The sequence below is a fragment of the Budorcas taxicolor genome, chromosome X (assembly GCF_023091745.1).
Source record: "Budorcas taxicolor isolate Tak-1 chromosome X, Takin1.1, whole genome shotgun sequence".
Lineage (NCBI taxonomy): Eukaryota > Metazoa > Chordata > Mammalia > Artiodactyla > Bovidae > Budorcas > Budorcas taxicolor.
The window spans coordinates 41,970,079-41,988,980 of NC_068935.1; the positions used below are offsets into that span (position 1 = coordinate 41,970,079).

Below are 18,902 nucleotides of genomic sequence, written 5' to 3' on the forward strand. Positions count from 1 at the left end.
ATCCTGTAAACATTTTTCTCTCTCCAGAAATGGACCTCATGCAAATAAAGCTGCCTGCCACAGTTCTAGATGCTGACCTGCAGACAGTAATTAGGCAGTGAGACATTTACTTGTTTTTATCACTTTGAAATCACTTGCTACTGACAACAGCTTGTCTGAATTCAGACAAGGTATCTCTATATGAGACTAAAAAATGAAAGTCCAAAGTGATGGCGTGAGGAGAAAAACACTGACATTCTGACACCTGAGAAATAACCTCAGCCTTCAAAAGCGTAGGGCTAATCTTGGAAATTCTGATGAGCTACAGTCACTCACATAGACAGCAAAATATAAGAATTTGATAGAGTGAATTATTATTGAGGATCAACAGAGAATCTTCCCCAGAGCTTCCTAGCACACATAAATAAATACTGACTTCACTGAAGCTATCTTCAGAAATTCTACCAAAGAAAATGGATGTACCTGAATACTGGAATATGTTAGGTACTCAGTAGGCAGTGTTACTAATATTAAGGAGACTCCATAATGGAGATCTGGGTGTACTGAGGTCCAGAATCAAAGACAAATGCATTAAAAACTGTATGTTGATCCAACAGACAGACTCCAAACACTGCAGCAGCAAAATAATCTATACCTCATTGTCGGCACAGTGCATACAGATTTTAGGCAAAGTCATTTCACCATGTGATTGGGTCTTCCATCACCTACAAAAACATTCATTCTTCCCCTAGAAACTATTCTGTGCCTTTAAATGTTACAAAGACAAAAAAGCTCATGTTTTGTAGTACTTGATTGAGGAATACTATAGGAGAAATCTCCAAGGAGGGAGAATGAATTCACAAACTGATTGTGCAGCTGTAAAAATAGTAGAGAGTAATACAGGATATTAAACAAGATAATCAAGACGCACATAGCCTGTGGTAAAGGAATAAAAATTCTGGTGAGAAGAGAGTGAACCTATTTGAAAGAGCAATGTAGAGAAATTGTGAGAAGCATGTGCTTTGGAGTCTGACAGATCCAGCTTTGAATCCCAGCTCTGCTACCTCCTGGCCAAATGATTTCTGAGGACAGCAACGGTCACGGTCATCTTTCCAGCCACTTCTTGCACCTCCTTGTCTGTTAGTGGCTCCACAATTGGACACTCACTAAATGTTCCCTGAGAAGAATGCTATTTCAGACAGTGCTAAAATGAATATCATAGTGAGGAAAGACTGGTTCCAAATTGATAAAGAGTACATCAAGGCTGTATATTGTCACCTTGCTTATTAAACTTATATGCAGAGTATGTCATGCGAAATGCCAGGCTGGATGAAGCACAAGCCCGAATCAAGGTTGCTGGGAGAAATATCAATAACCTCAGATATGCAGATGACACCACCCTTATGGCAGAAAGCGAAGAGGAACTAAAGAGCCTCTTAATGAAAGTGAAAGAGGAGAGTGAAAAAGCTGGCTTAATGCTCAACAGGGCTTCCCTGGTGGCTCAGAGGTTAAAGCGTCTGCCTCTAATGCGGGAGACCTGGGTTCGATCCCTGGGTCAGGAAGATCCCCTGGAGAAGGAAATGGCAACCCACTCCAGTATTCTTGCCTGGAGAATCCCATGGATGGAGGAGCCTGGTGGGCTACAGTCCATGGGGTTGCAAAGAGTCGGACACGACTGAGTGACTTAAGATCGTGGCATCTGGTCACATCACTTCATGGCAAATAGATGGGAAAAAATGGAAACAGTGATAGACTTTATTTTGGGGGTGCTCCAAAATCACTGCAGATGGTGACTGCAGCCTTGAAATTAAAAGATGCTTGCTCCCTGGAAGAAAAGCTATGACCAACCTAGACAGCATATTAAAAAGCAGAGACATTACTTTGCTGACAAAGGTCCGTCTAGTCAAGGCTATGGTTTTTCCAGCAGCCACGTATGGATGTGAGAGTTGTACCGTAAAGAAAGCTGAGTGCTGAAGAATTGATACTTTTGAGCTGTGGTGTTGGAGAAGACTCTTGAGAGTCCCTTGGACAGCAAGATCAAACCAATCCATCCTAAAGGAAATCAGTCCTGAATATTCATTGAAAGGACGGATGCTGAAGCTCCAATACTTCAGCCACCTGTTGGTAAGAACTGACTCATTTGAAAAGACCCTGATGCTGGGAAAGATTGATGCTGGGAGGGGAAAGGGCTGACAGAGGATGAGATGGTTGGATGGCATGACTGACTTGATGGACATGCATTTGAGCAAGCTCCAGGAGTTGGTGATGGACAGGGAAGAGTCCATGGGGTCACAAGGAGTTGGACATGACTGAGCGAGTGAACTGAAGTGAGGAAAGAAGGGGAGAAACAAAGAAGGTATAAAAGGTCGCAGTTTTGGACAACATTCAATGAAGCACATAACTAGTCAAGTAATGAAATTGTGGGAGAGGAAACACTAATGCTGAGAAACTCTGAAATGAATCAATAAAGAAAGTACATAAGTAAAAATGGAAAAATAAAAGTGCAAACAGCCATGTTGAGGACATATGAGCAATTTAGGGGGGTAAAGAAAGTAAGTACAATCATAGAGATTCTTGGGAAAATTTCTGAATTAGTAATAAACATCCAACATGCTGATTATTGGGCTTCCCTGGTGGCTCAGACAGTAAAGAATCTGCCTGCAATGCAGGAAACCCGGGTTCAATCCCTAGGTCAGGTAGATCCCCTGGAGAAGGGAATGGCAACCTGCTCCAATATTCTTGCCTGGAGAATCCTGTCAATGGGGTCGCCAAGAATCAGATACAGCTGAAGGACTGAGCACATCCATAAGGTATGGAATTCAATAATGTGCTGATAAATTTAAAAATCATACTCTCAATACTACCCAAAGGATGCCTCAATACTATTAAAGATCTACTCAGTACTCACTTGGGACCATGATATTTAACCTTGTTCACAAATGTAGATGAAGAACCAAGATGGATCTATTTACATTCCCATCATTAATACTTTTCAGTAAAACTTTTCTCTTTCCTTACCTTCCTCTCACCTCTGCTCTCATTCTCTCTCTCTCTCACACATAAACACACAATAAAATACTGGTATTTTTATTCACTTCTTTGGGTTAAAATAACATGAAACCTCCTGGCACTTAAAAACAAGTTTAAGAAAAGCTCATTATCCATTTGGCACTTAGAAACACGTTGTAGAAAGAGTACTGCACTGCGGCTTAGTTAATACTGGCCGTGTGCCTCGAACTCTGCCAGGTACTTTGAACCTATCATTTCAATGCATTCCCATATATCAGCCCCATTTGATAGATGTGCTCACAGCTTTGCCATTGTCATTCACTTCCAACCTCTGGGCCTTATCTTCTAAACAAAGTGGCTGGATTTGCTTCCAAGGAAGTATCAGAATCAAATGGAGTACTTTTTAAGTGACAAATTCTCTGGCACAGACTATGGCATCAGAATCCCCAGGGCAGGGGGAGGGGCTCCAGGAATCTGTTTAATGAGTTCCCTAGATGATTGTGGTGATGAGTCAACTTTGAGAACCACATGCTTACCACCTCTAGGAGTGCAGCAAGGAACAACATCCTAACATTTACTCACATGTCTTCATTTGGTAGTCTGAAGAATGGAAAAATATCTTAGGGAAAACTAAAACACTAATAGGCCATAATTATTAAAAAATTCACAGTGCCCCACTCACTTAGATAAGACCAAAATGTCCTTCATGATCTGGGATAGATGAGCAAAGTCCCTGCTTGGCAGACTTCATGGCTCCTGCATTGTAGGTGGATTCTTCACCGCAGAGCCACTGGGTAAGCCCATGGCAGACTTCATGCATAGCTTAGAGCTAGCTAAAAATGCTGTCCTAACAGAGGTCTGGAAGAGCTGATTTTCAAAGAGGTCTCTCATCATAACTTAACCTCAATCAGGACTAACTGGCTGGGTCTCACATTTGATCACAACCGGAAGGTGAAGGTGCCGCAGCAGAATCTCATTAATGCTTTAGTTTTCAAGCAGCTTAGGCTTGGGGGCACTTTGTGGTTTTGTTAACAGGAATAGGGTTCTGTAATCCACCTAGCCCTCACTTCCCCTCACCACCCATAAATGACCTGGCCCCTTGATGGGGCATACAGAGTATAGCTGGATCACACCTGGGCAATGATTCCCCACCCCCACCATTTGGTATACATTACTTAGAGCTGGCAATCATAAACCAGTAACAAGGCAGAGTTTACATACGCTTTCTGTTCTAGTTTATGCATTCCCTGGGGAAGACAGACTTCACGCTCTCATAACCAGCTGGGAGCTGGGAGCAATCAGGCCCTTAATGGCCAAAACAGAAAGGGCCTGACTGCATCACTGAGCACCTCTTGACAGCCAAGGCTTTTCTTCCTGAATGATAATGGCATGAAATGTACTCCCTCTGTGTGTGTGCACACACACACACAGACGGGCCCACGTACACCTAACACACAGCAGGTTTGGCACCCCCAAAATAGCTGTTCAATTTAAGTTCATGATGTCTTTGCAGAATCCTAATGGAGCTTTTTGAGTGAAAATTTGGGAGGGTCTTATGGGAGACAGATCAGTGTGGTGGTAAGAGTGCTCGACTGTAGCAGCAGCAGACCTTGGGCCCTACTTCTGGCTCTTCCACTAACTATACAACTGTGGGCAAGCCTCTCTGAACTTTATTTTTTCATTTGTAAATCAAAGGGACTGGACTAGGTAATCTCTTTCAGGCCTTCTAACATTCACATTGTAGTGAGATGTTCACTGTGCTGAAAATTATTCAGTTACACATCTGTCTGTCAACAAAGCTAAACTGACCTTTTAAAGACTTAAGAACTATGTCTGGGGCAACTGAGTACCCAGCACCTGGCAAAGTGCCATGAATAGAGCAAATGCTTAAGAAATATTCACTAAATAAACTTTCATTTCTAGAGCCTGATCAAAATAGTGGACTCAATCCACTACCAGCTCCCCCACTCTATTTTTCTGTGTTGAAAATAACCAGAGGAGAAAACATGTTTTTCAAAATGTTGTTGTCAAAGTGACCAATATCAGTTTTCAAAATGTTGCTGTCAAGTGACCAATATCAGAGGCAAACTTTAAACACTCCCATATTCTGTCTTTAATGTTATCTTCTTGTTTTTCTCTTATTGAAGACATTTCCACACCCCTGGCACTCTCGCTTTGTGTTGGACACATAGAGGGCCCTCAACGAACATCAGGTGAAATGAACATATGAATGCACTGGCTTTTCATTTTTCTAGTTCTCTGAGATTTACTTTTGTTTAAGGCCCAAGAATCTGGCCTCGAATTATAAAGCAATCAGAGGAATAATTAACCACTGAAGAACACTATCGTTAGGACATTTCTGTTCATTTTACTATAAAATATTTTCTCAGCAAATGTGTTTTAAATGGCTAACATTCTGAATGGGACAATTAGAGCAGCTCCGTGAGTAGCCATCCTGTGGGTTGCATCATTTTTTGTTCTCCTTTCTCGTTTAATTCACCAAAGAAACCAATTACCTCTATCATTTCGTACTTGCAGAGCTTAAAGACAGGGCTAAATGGCCCAATCTGCCCTCCACATTCTGGGTAAGCGATGGTTCAGAGTACACAGCAACTACACTGTATAGAAGGTAAGAGCATGAATCAAGCAAGGCAACAAGCCAGGGTTGGAATCCCAGTTTCCCCACTGCCATTTAACTAGCTTTGATGTCTGGGCAAGGTATTTAGGCTCTGTGAAGTGAAGTGAAAGTCACTCAGTCGTGTCTGACTCTTTGTGCCCCATGGACTATACAGTCCATGGAATTCTCCAGGCCAGAATACTGGAGTGGGTAGCCTTTCCCTTCTCCAGGGGATCCTCCCAACCCAGGGATCAAACCCAGGTCTCCCGCACTGCAGGCCGATTCTTTGCCAGCTGAGCCACTAAGCTTCATCTTGTTGCTGTGTCTGACTCTTTGCAACCCCATGGACTGCAGTACGCCAGGCCTCCTTGTCCCTCACCATCTCCTGGAGTTTGCCCCAGTTCACATTCAGCACATCGGTGATGTCGTCCAGCCATCTCATCCTCTGATGCCCTCTTCTCCTTCTGCCCTTAATCTTTCCCAGCATCAGGGACTTTTCCAATGAGTCACCTGTGAGTGTCAGATGGCCACAATACTAGAGCTTCAGCTTCAGCATCAGTCCCTCCAGTGAATATTCAGGGCTGATCTCTCTTAAGATTGACTGGTTTGAACTCCTTGCTGTTCAAGGGACTTTCAGGAGTCTCCTCCAGCACCACAGAAGGCATCAATTCCTCAGCATTCTGCCTTCTTTACAGTCCAGCTCTCACAATCATTCGTGATCACTGGAAAGATCATAGCCTTGACTATACGGACCTTTGTCAGCACAGTAATGTCTCTGCTTTTCAACACACTGTCTAGGTTTGTCATAGCTTTCCTGCCAAGAAGCAATCATCTTCTGATTTCATGGCTACAGTCACCGTCCGCAGTGATTTTGGAGCCCAAGAAGAGGAAATCTGTCACTACTTCTACCTTTTCCCCTTCTATTTGCCATGAAGTAATGGCCCCAGATGCCATGACCTTAGTTATTTTTATTTTACTCAAGCCAGCTCTGAAGCTGGCTTCATTTACTCCTGTGTAAAATGGGGATAATATTAGGATCTATCCCATAGATTACTGTGACATAATTTTATGTAAACTGGTCAGCAGAGCACTTCAAATGTGGTAGGATCCCAACAAGGCTGGTGTATTAGATGATTCTGCCATCTCCTTCAACAAAGCTGGCAACATTCAGGAATCAGTCATTATAACCTTAGTGAGATCTAACTGATAGCTCTTGGCTCTATGTTCTTTTCTGTATTGAAAAGTGTGTGCTCCTGTGGTTCTGAATGTGTGCATCCTAGCTTAGGAGGTACAATGTGTAACTAATAATGTTTGACTGAAACCAAGCAAGCTGCTCCCTCACACAACTGTCCCACCCCAATACAAATACCATCAGGCTTACACTGGTATAAATCAAGGCTGCAAAAACAACTGTTGGAAAATATGAATGTTTTGCCTCATTCATTTGTAGCTTTAGTTAGTGGGTTCTAGCTGGGTTTCCTACTTTCAAAGTCACTACTCAAAATGTAAATCAAAACTAACATCGCAAATCAACTACTCAAAATGCTGCTGCTGCTAAGTCGCTTCAGTCATGTCCGACTCTGTATGACCCCACAGACGGAAGCCCACCAGGCTCCTCAATCCATGGGATTTCCCAGGCAAGAGTACTGGAGTGGGGTGCCATTGCCTTCTCCGCTACTCAAAATAGTAATGTGATTAAGAGCACAAGAGTGAAATCAGAATCAGTGAAACTGGTGATAACCTAATTAAAAGGCACCTGACCAATTTGTGAATCATGGCTCTTTCATTAACTATAGCTGGGTGCCCCTGGTCAAGTTGCAGTTTCCCTGAGCTTCAGTTCCCTCGCTTACAAAATGGAGATAATAGCTCATACCTCACAGGGTTGTCAAGAATGTTGTGTTAACTAACAGCAGTGGCAATAATAACTAATAATTACTGAAGAACTGTAACCCATGTTACTCCCAATGAAGAAGGTATTCTTTTTAATCCTTATTTTATCGATCAGCAAGATGAGGCTCATACAGAGCCTCATGACCAAGGTCCGATAACAAGAAAGTAGATGGAGCTAAAATGCAAAGCCAGGCTTTGGACTCCATAACCTGTGGATTTAATGCACTGCCCAGCTTTGTGATGACATTCAGGCCCTCTATCATCCCTGCCCATATTTTTCTTAGTTCTCTCCATCGGCACCTCTACTGGCCATGCCATCACACCCCCAATAGAATCCAATTCCTTGGAAAATGGTAGAATGGTACTCACCGTGGTGGTGAGCTTTCCTCCGTTCTTCTGGACATACTGGATGGAGTCATGGATCGTAGAGAAGAGACCAAGCAGTACATTCTCCATGTCATAGATTCTGTACATGCCGTTCACCAGTTCTTCCAGAGACAGGATGTATTCTCTCCAGTACTTGTCAATCTCCACCACACCTGCCATACAGCCCTGCATGACCACATTGCAGTAGCCACCACATGGCTTCACCATCATCAGTCCCTGGCAGTAAGAGCAGTACCACATCCTCGTGAGCATTCGGCCACAGTCCTTACTGAACTTCAGGTGATCGGTTGTGTTGATCACTTCAATTCCAAGATTCAGGGCCTGGAGGAAGATCCTAGTGACTTGCAGTGACTTGGAAACCTGGGTCATAATAAGCTTGGGGAAATTCCCAAATACTTTCAGGTCACGCCTTGCCCCTCGGAGGCACTCATTGATGTCTAAGGTGGACTCTGGAAGGCCTGGGTTCATTAGCTGGGTATAGATGACTGGAAACAGGCTGTCAAACAATTCATTGACCATGTCGTCCACGTTGATGTCAGAACCCAGGATGTAGAGAGATACATCAGTGAAAAATTCACCCACAAAGTCAAAAGCTTGTGGGGTCAGGCTCGGATAGTTGTTCTTGAACATGGCATTGGTGTAGTTCTTGGCGTGGCGAACAACAATTTCAAAGGCCTCTGTAAAATAAGAGACATAGAAATGCCCACAAATTAAACCATGAAAGTCCAGTATTTAATTGAATTTGAGATTTCTCTATTGCTGTGGTGATTAAGGTCCCATTTGCCTTAAATAATTGACTCGTGTTTACTTCTGGCAATTGCCTCAACTCCTGCAGCTGTTTGTTCCTATAAATCAATTTTCCTTTCTGAACATGAAGTCCAAACCTTGATGTGTACATAAATTCTTAAACACACAAATTATATTTCAAATGACGAAAGTCAGGATTCAGTTAACATTCTGGCCTCTCATAAAAATAGCGATTAAAAAATGGCTAAATGAGAAGTTCTCTCATTGATTTATTCAGTTAAAAAGAAATTGTATTTCAAGACATTTCATTTTTAGACAAAGATAAATATTTGACAACCAACCATATACTATATAAACTCATAACGATTTAAGCCTGTTCATCTCTGGAGGAAAGGCAAGTTCTTAGCCAAGAATAAAAGCTATCACCAATTTAATCATTTTGGTAGATAACTTTAAACGGAGCTATCTGACAGATTGCCAGACCTGAAAATGGAATTTATCCCCTAAACGGTATCAGGATGAAAAAAACAAGGCATGTACTTATCTATACATTTGATACTGAAAATAACACCTCTGCTATTTGCAAGCTGAACATCTGGAAGGATAATAGCTAAGCTTCCTTGGTAAGTTCAGCTTCCACATGGCTTGGAAGCCTTATCCACTCTACAGAGACTGTGGGTTCAGGATTACATCTGCTGCTCCTAACCCTTGGCATAAGGCCTGATTAGTGTCACTGGTTTGAGAGAGAAAGTAATAATGTCACCATCCCATTTTCTCCAATCTGAAGCCCTCTAAACACAATTTATCCCAAATAATCAGAGTTCTGCATTTCTTATGCGAGAAAGGAAAACAACAATAACAGATTTTTCAAGAAATAAGACATAGTTTAAAAACAAAAATAAACAAGTTTCCCAAGACTTTTAAAATTAACTTAGCACTTTCCTTCATTTCCTTCCAAAGAACAGAGGTCCACAACAGATGTACCCTGAAATGATGCCATTTCAGGAGCCTTGAAAAATCAAATTATTACCATTTTCAGACTACCTAGAGAGACTGCATTCCAACTGCTCCTTGGGATCACTTAGCCAAACATCTCACTCATCTGTGGCAAAAGTGAGCTCTAGGTTGTACCACCACCATCTGCCCCAGATCCCTCACAAAGTAGAACATGCATACTAGATTCTTCCCTTGGTTTATGACCACGCTCAGAAATGTGGAGCAGATGCCAGAGCAATTCTACTGGGTTTCCAAGCCCGCTTGAGAAAGTTAATCTTCATTTTCATCAATTGCTAAATGTTCATTTGTGACTTTTGTTGTTTAGAATATTAAGAACTTCTTGGAAAGCTTATCTATAACAATCTCTTCTTAACTTCATACACTATCTCAGTCCTTGAATCTAAACATTGAATGAACTCAAGAGATTTTCTAATACAATCCAAAGGACCAGTCAATTAATTCCTCAAAATCATCAGAAATTTGAAGATTTAAAACTATTCATTAATTTTAGCTACCAATCCTTTATTAATACTAGACTCTGTGCTAGGTACTAGGGGTATGTAAATGCTAGGTAGATGGAAATAAATAATACACTATCCTTGCCTTGAAAGTATAAGGTATGTGTGCGCATGCTAAGTTGCTTCAGTTATGCTCAACTCTTTGCAACCCCATGGACTGTAGCCCACCAGGCTCCTCTGTCTGTGGGACTCTCCAGGCAAGAATACTGGAGTGGGTAGCCATTCCTACTCCAGGGGATCTTTCCGACCTGGGGATTGAACTCTGCATTGGCAGGCAGATTCTTTACCACTAGCTCCACCTGCTGTTGTTCAGTCACTCAGTCATGTCCAACTCTTTGCGACCCCATGGACTGTAGCACACCAGGCTCCCCTGTCCATCACCAACTCCTGGAGCTTGCTCAAACTCATGTCCATCGAGTCAGAGATGCCATCCAACCATCTCATCCTCTGTCGTCCCCTTCTCCTCCTGCCTTCAATCTTTCCCAGCATCAGGGTCTTTTCAAATGAGTCAGTTCTTCCCAATGGGTGGCCAAAGTATTGGAGCTTCAGCTTCAGCATCAGTCCTTTCAATAAATATCCAGGGTTGATTTCCTTCAGGATTGACTGACTGGATCTCCTTGCTGTCCAAGGGACTCTCAAGAGTCTACTTCAGTGCCACAGTTCAAAAGCATCAATTCTTCAATGCTCAGCCTTCTTTATGGTCCAGCTTTCACACCCATATATGACTACTGGTGGCTCAGTGCCACCTGGGAAGCCCTTAAATGCTATACTATATACCTCATAAGTGGGGCTTCCCTGGTAGCTCAGTGGTAAAGAATCCACCTGCAATGCAGGAGTCACAGGAGACAGGAAATGCAGCTTCGATTCCTGGGTTGGGAAGATCCCCTGAAGAAGGGGATGGCAACCCACGAGTATTCTTGTCTGGAGAATCCCATGGACGGAGAGAATGGCAGGCTACATTCCCTAGGGTCGCAAAGAGTCAGACACGACTGTAGCAACTGAAAACGCATGCATAGCATTTACAAAGCATTTCCAAGTATATTACAATATCCACTTTTTTACCACAATCTTCTGAGTTTGGTTCTGCAATCCCCACTTTATAGATGATGAAACTGAGGCAGGCAGAATTTAAGCACTTTCCCACAGTCATGCAAAGCAGAAGTAGTCAACTCAAACTACTGTCTCCCAGCAATGGTTTCACTCTAGCTGCCCTCAGCCATATGGCCAAACACACACATTCTCGAAAGTCTTTGAAAGTCAAGTTCATTTTTAAGCTCATTATATTTCTATCGGCTTCTCCTCTCCAAATGGAAAAGTACTGGGAGAAATTGCAGCTAAAGCCAATTGTCTTTTCACCTTTGTCTTGGGGCTGCATAAGGTCAGAGAAGGAAGATGGCTGCTGAGATGCTACCCTGTGGATCTCAGTCACTGAAGCTACCCTAAAATGAATTCTCTACAAGGCAAATTTCATCTTTGGCACAGTGCATTTATTCTCTAATGTGCAAGATATATGACAGTGAAATTCCTACACTATATGCCATAACTGTTTTAAGTTTCTGTTACTAGCACTGCTGGATCAATAGCAAAAGAAAATTAGAAAAGATCATGAACTCTTCTCCAGAAATAATAACAACAACACATATTGCAGGGGGAAAGGGCTAGGGGTTCATATTCAACCTCAAACTCACATGTGCTCCCTGCTCCAACTTTCACACCTCAGAATCCACTTAGCACATCTCTGGGTTTTACCCAACCCCCTTATTTCTATATCACAGGACAACAGCCTAAACCATAACTACTCAAGCAAAGACTCCTTGGGGACTTATAGGAACCAACCCTAGGTGAAAAGTGATGCTCAGCTTGAAGTTGGCAACTTGAGGTTTCCTGAAATGAAGCCAAGAGCTAGAATCACTGCAAAAAATGTCCAGCCCACTGATTTTTTTTGGTCAGATAATAATGTACACTTATGCTAGGGGAAGTTTTCCTCTGTCTCTTTCCTGGGAAGAAGTCAAGCATTATATCCAGGAAAAATTGGAACAATGTAAAATCAGAGATATTATGAAAAATTTGGCACCAAACAGAAAACACTCTTTTTTTTAACAATATATATAGAAAGACAGATGATAAAGATAAATACATCTCATAAATTAATACACATCCAAATATACCAAGGTTTCTAGATTTACTAATGCCCCTATCACTACCTGGTCACCCATTTTGGACACACTTTAGTGTTACCAACTTCCTTCTTAAATTATGTTCCTCCAAAAGGGATACAACTCTCCAATATGGTTTGATATGTAAAGTGTGCAATCAAACTATCACCTCTTTTTAAATGAATCAATAACTTCTCCCCTATTAACCCAGGACGTATATCCTATCACCAGAGCAAAATGACTGTCCTTAGTACTTGGTGCAGATGTTTCTTTATTCAGACCCAGACCAAAAACCAATGTGCTTTCTAGGGTCTTTTCAGTAGAAGACTAGACTTCTTTTTTTTAAAGGAGAGTATACTTGCAGTTTGGAGAGAGGAATCCAAACCATTGGGTTCTCTTCAAGGCCTTAAGAATAAAGCAGTCTTATAGAGACAAGTTACTTTTTTCAAGGTAGTTTTTCCAGCATTCTAAGAGTGCCAAAGACTTCATAAGAACTTTTTAAATTTCTAGGATAAATGTCACACAATGGGTTGGACTCCAAACAGTCTTGGTTTTCAAACACAGGTACCTTAATGTAAAAATAAAACTGACATTTATGAGATACTTGTAAAGTGCATGCCAGGATCTATGATGAACCTGCTCACATATGTTCTCTTATTTAAATTTAACACAACCCTATGTATTTAGAACTATTTTGACTGGTGAGGATATTGAGGTTCAGATAGATTAAGTGACTCAGACAAGATAATATCGCTAGATGAATACCATGGCTTAAATGTAAATGTAGTCATTCTTAACACCAATATCCCTGCTAATTCCACAACATGCTCCAGTCTTGAAAACTGGACATTGGGAGACTTCTGGTTTTGGCTACAACATGTAAAGAGCTTGGAAATTATAAATTGTCATTCCCGTTCTCAACAAGATAATAATGAACAAACTGAAAATCAATTATGCTTAGACTCCTCAGGGAACTGAGGTCACAGGGCAAACTGCTACCTTGAAATCTGCAAAGAAGGGCAAATACAGAGAACCACGGCTGAGATCTGCTAACCTGGAGCAGACACTACTGAAGCCATCAACTACTCAGAACACTTACACAGTAATTCAGACAAACTGCTAGAGGCTGAACGGGAACTGACTTGAGAGTTAAAAACTCTTGGGTACCCAATTTTCTGGGTCTCCCACATTCCCATGGGATTTACTTCAAGAAAACACACAGAGTTCTCATGGTTAAGATCTAAGAAAAATCTTGTTTTTTGGCAGAGGAAAAGTAATAATTTAGAAATATACCATAAGCATTCTCCATAACAAATGCCTGTTTTCCAAGGGACATAACTTTACCAGAGCTGAATAAACCTAGAAGAAGTGCAGTTAGAGAACTCCAGTCCCCTCTAGCCTTTCTGTAACACCTAAAGGGAGGGAAAAAAGGCTGAAAATTATTATGAGGGTTACAGTCCATGGACTTAAGCCCACTAAAAGGCTGATTAATTGTAATATTATACATCACTTCAACTCCCCCCATACCTTACCATCAGAAAGACATAAATTCTATTTAAGAAGGAGTTCTTAGAGAAATACACCAAAAATAGCTGGAAAAAAAAAAATAGACACCAGAGGAAATGAAAGTCTCTGGCATCTATGACTACAGCAAACAATAAATAGCCCAACTTCAAATCACATTAACATAAAACTTCGCACTAACAGTCTAATTACCTCAGTTCCTACTACCCAATATCATATCCTGCTTTTAACAAACAATTATAAGCCATGCAAAAAGCAAAAAAAAAAAAACCCCAAAAAAAACAGTCTAAAGAGACAAAGCAATGATCATAACCACACTCAGATATGGCACAGATTTTCGAAATACCAGACACAGAACTTAGAATACCTAGCATTAATATGTTGGAGAAGGCAATGGCACCCCACTCCAGCACTTTTGCCTGGGAAATCCCATGGACGGAGGAACCTGGTAGGCTGCAGTCCATGGGGTCGCTGAGAGTTGGACACAACTGAGCGACTTCACTTTTCACTTTCATGCATTGGAGAAGGAAATGGCAATACACTCCAGTCTTCTTGCCTGGAGAATCCCAGGGACAGAGGAGCCTGGTGGGCTTCCATCTATGGGGTCGCACAGAGTCGGACATGACTGAGGTTACTTAGCAGCAGCAGCAGCATTAATATAATAGCTCTTAACATACAAGACATATGGACAACATAAAAGAACATATGGATAATGTAAATACAGAGACAGAAATGCCAATAAATATCAAAAGGAAATGCTAGCAATCAAAAACACAAACAGAAATGAAGTATGCCTTTCATGGGCTTATCAGTATACTAGAAACGACCAAGGAAAGAACCAGTGAGCTTAAAGAAATGGTGATATAAACTTCCCAAATGAAAATATGGAGAGAAAAAAACAAACGACATATAAAGGAACATCAAAGAACTGTGGGACAAATCAAAAACTCTAAAGTATGTATAATTGCAATTCTAGAAAGAGAAGAAAGACAAAAGAGAGCAAAAGAAATATTTGAGGAAATGATACCAAAAATTTCACAAAATTTATAATGGATACCATCCACAGAGAAACTCAGAGAATTACAAGCAGGTTAAATTCCAAAGTACCTGCTCTAAGGCATATCATATTCAAATGGTAAAAAATCAAAGGCAAAGAGAAAATCTTCTAAGAAGCCAGAGGAAGAAAAAAAAACATCTTCCCTATAGAGGAACAGTGTAAGAATTACGTTGAACATCTCATCAGAAATCATGCAAGAAAAGAAGAGAGGAAAAGGAAATATCTTGCATTAAAAGAAAAAACAACAAGCTAGAATTCTCTTTCCAGCAAAAGTACCATCAAAAAGGAAAACAAAAAAACTTTCTCAGACAAACAAGAATGGAAGAAATTTGTCATCAGTAGACATGGCTTGTAAAAAAATGTAAAAAATATGTTTTTCAAGAAAAGTATATAGGCCAGAAAATCAGATCTACATAAAGAAAGGAAGAGCATCAGAGAAGGCATATACATAAGGGCAAAATAAAACCTTTTTTTAAAAAATGATATAACATATAACTTGGTTCACAGTAATAACAGCAATAACGTATTGGTGATTATAGTACATGGACAAGTAGAATGAATATTATAAGGCACTCAACTACCAGTGAAGCAATTTAGTGTAGACTTGAAAGTGGACTTAAAGTCGTTTAAAAAAATATTGCAAACTGGATAGGAACCACTGAAAATGCTCAAAATGAAGCATAATTGATATACTAAAAGGACAGAAAAAGATGGAATCATTTTTCTCAGGCTTCAGTTAAAGCCTGAGAAGGCAAAAGAAGAGAGGAAGATTAAAAATGACCAAAACAAATAACATGTGCAGTAAACAAAAAGCATTTAAAAATGATGAATATTAACACATTACCTCACTAATCACTTTAAATGTGAATGGTTTAAATACAAAAAGTAAAAGAGATGATCAGAATAAACATAAAAATAAAACCCAACTAGAGACTGTCTAAGGCAATACATCTTCAATATAAAGATACAGATAAAGGGATGAAGAAAGACATATCATACTAACACTAGACAGGAAAAACTGGAATAGCCAAATTAGTTTCAGAGCACACTTTGGAAGAAGGAATATTATCAGAAATAAAAGAGTGTCACATAATCTGAAGGGTCAATTCTCCAAAAAGATGTAATTCTTATGTATACAAACCCACAATTATAGTTGGAGACATCAGCACCCATCTATCAATACCTAATAAATCCATCATGCAGAAACTGACTAAAGACATGGTTGAACTGATTAGCATCATCAATGAACTAGATCTAATCGACACTTATGGGATAATTCATCCATCAACAGCAGAATATACATTCTCAGGCTTACTTTGAACATTCAGCAAAACAGACCGTAACACTTGGCCATAAAATACACCTTAACAAATTTAAAAGCTCAGAAATCATACAAATAATGTTCTTAGCCCACAATGAATTTAAATTACAAGTCAGTAACAGAAAGGTAAGACAATATCCAATCCTCTGCAAATTAAGCAACACATTTCAGTACAACATATGGGACAAAAAAAGTCTTAAGAGAAATTTTAAAAAATGTTTAACTAAATGAAAATGACCATTGAACTTACTGAAATTTGTGTGAGGTATCAAAAGCAGTGTTTAGAGGGAAATTTGTAGCATCGAATGCTTATATTAGAAAAGGAAAAAAGATCTCAGATCAATAAAGTTAAGATTTCACCAAACAAAACTAGAGAATTAAGAGCAATATAAACCTAAAGCAAGTAAAAGAAAACAAAGTATAAAAATTAGGGCAAAATTCAGTGAAATTGAAAATAAACATCAATAGATAAATCCAATGAAACAAAAAGCTAGTTCTTTGAAAAGATGAACAAAATTTTAAAATATCTCGTCAGGCTAATCAAGAATAAAACAAAAGATACAATTTATTAATATTAGAAATGAAAGAGGGGCCATTATTAATAATCATATGAATATTAATAGGATAATATAGGAATATTATGAACAACTCTATGTCCCAGGACTTGGTACACTTGATAAAATGTACCACCAATTGCTTAAAAGACAAAAACCACCAAAACTTACAAAATGACAAATAGGCAAACTGAATTATTCTCTTTTCATCAGAGAAATTAAGTGATCAATTAATAAACTTCCAAAAGCAATGCAGGTCCAGAGGGTATCGCAGGTGAATTCTATCAAACATTTAAGGAAGAAAGAATACCAACTCTATACAATCTCTTCCAGAAAATACAACCAGAGAGAACATTTCCTAATTCATTTCATGAGATCGTCATTACCCTAAAACCAAAACCAGATAAAGGCATTATAAGATGACGCTGTGAAAGTGCTGCCCTCAATATGCCAGCAAATTTGGAAAACTCAGCAGTGGCCACAGGACTGGAAAAGGTCGGTTTTCATTCCAATCCCAAAGAAAGGCAATGCCACAGAATGCTCAAACTACCGCACAATTGCACTCATCTCACACGCTAAAATTCTCCAAGCCAGGCTTCAGCAATACGTCAACCATGAACTTCCAGATGTTCAAGCTGGTTTTAGAAAGGCAGAGGAACCAGAGATCAAATTGCCAACATCTGCTGGATCATCGAGAAAGCAAGAGAGTTCCAGAAAAACATCTATTTCTGCTTTATTGACTATGCCAAAGCCTTTGACTATGTGGATCACAATAAACTGTGGAAAATTCTGAGAGAGATGGGAATACCAGACCAGCTGACCTGCCTCTTGAGAAACTGATACGCAAGTCAGGAAGCAACAGTTAGAACTGGATAGGAAACAACAGACTGGTTCCAAACAGGAAAAGCAGTACGTCAAGGCTGTATATTGTCACCCTGCTTATTTAAATTCTATGCAGAGTACATCATGAGAAACGCTGGGCTGGAAGAAGCACAAGCTGGAATCAAGATTGCCAGGAGAAATATCAATAACCTCAGAGATGCAGATGATACCACCCTTATGGCAGAAAGTGAAGAGGAACTAAAAAGCCTCTTGATGAAAGTGAAAGAGGAGAGTGAAAAAGCTGGCTTAAAGCTCAACATTCAGAAAACTAAGAGCATGGCATCTGGTCCCATCACTTCATGGCAAATAGATGGGGAAACAGTGGAAACAGTGTCAGACTTTATTTTGGGGGGCTCCAAAATCACTGCAGATGGTGATTGCAGCCATGAAATTAAAAGACGCTTACTTCTTGGAAGAAAAGTTGTGACCAACCTAGATAGCATATTCAAAAACAGAGACATTACTTTGCCAACAAAGGTCCGTCTAGTCAAGGCTATGGTTTTTCCAGTGGTCATGTATGGATGTGAGAGTTGGACTGTGACGAAAGCTGAGCGCCGAAGAATTGATGCTTCTGAACTGTGGTGTTGGAGAAGACTCTTGAGAGTCCCTTGGACTGCAAGGAGATCCAACCAGTACATTCTGAAGGAGATCAGCTCTAGGTGTTCTTTGGAAGGAATGATGTTGAAGCTGAAACTCCAGTACTTTGGCCACCTCATGCGAAGAGTTGAATCACTGGAAAAGACTCTGATGCTGGGAGGGATTGGGGGCAGGAGGAGAAGGGGATGACAGAGGATGAAATGGCTGGATGACATCACCGACTCAATGGATGTGAGTTTGAGTGAACTCCCGGAGATGGTGATGGACAGGGAGGCCTGGCGTGGTGCGATTCATGGGGTCACAAAGAGTTGGACACGACTAAGCGATTGAACTGAACTGAAGAAAGGAAAGCTAGATACCAATATTTCTCACAAATATAAATGCAAACACCCACAATAAAATATGAGTAAATCAGCTCATATAATCCATCATATTAAAGGGCTATAAAGAAGAAAAATCACATGATTATACCAATAGGTACAGAAAAAGCATTTACCAAAATCCAACACCATTCATGATAAAAACTTTCAGTTAACTAGAAATAGAGGGGAAATTTCTCTACTTGATAAAGTAATTTACAGCTAATATCATACTTAATGGTGAGGAACTAGAGGCTTGCTCCCTAACTTAAGATAAGGGAACAAGGCAAGGATGTCCCTTTTAGTGCT

The 18,902-nt window shown here is 40.2% G+C and overlaps 1 protein-coding gene across 1 annotated transcript in view; it reads right to left on the reverse strand.

Moving 5' to 3' along the window:
- The window catches only part of GPC3 (glypican 3), a 459,461-nt gene that overhangs the window by 218,059 nt on the left and 222,500 nt on the right, over positions 1–18,902 (reverse strand). Inside the window, exon 3 of the mRNA XM_052663043.1 lies at positions 7,865–8,559. Coding sequence (XP_052519003.1) covers positions 7,865–8,559 — 695 coding nt within the window. The remainder of the gene's footprint in view (positions 1–7,864; positions 8,560–18,902) is intronic.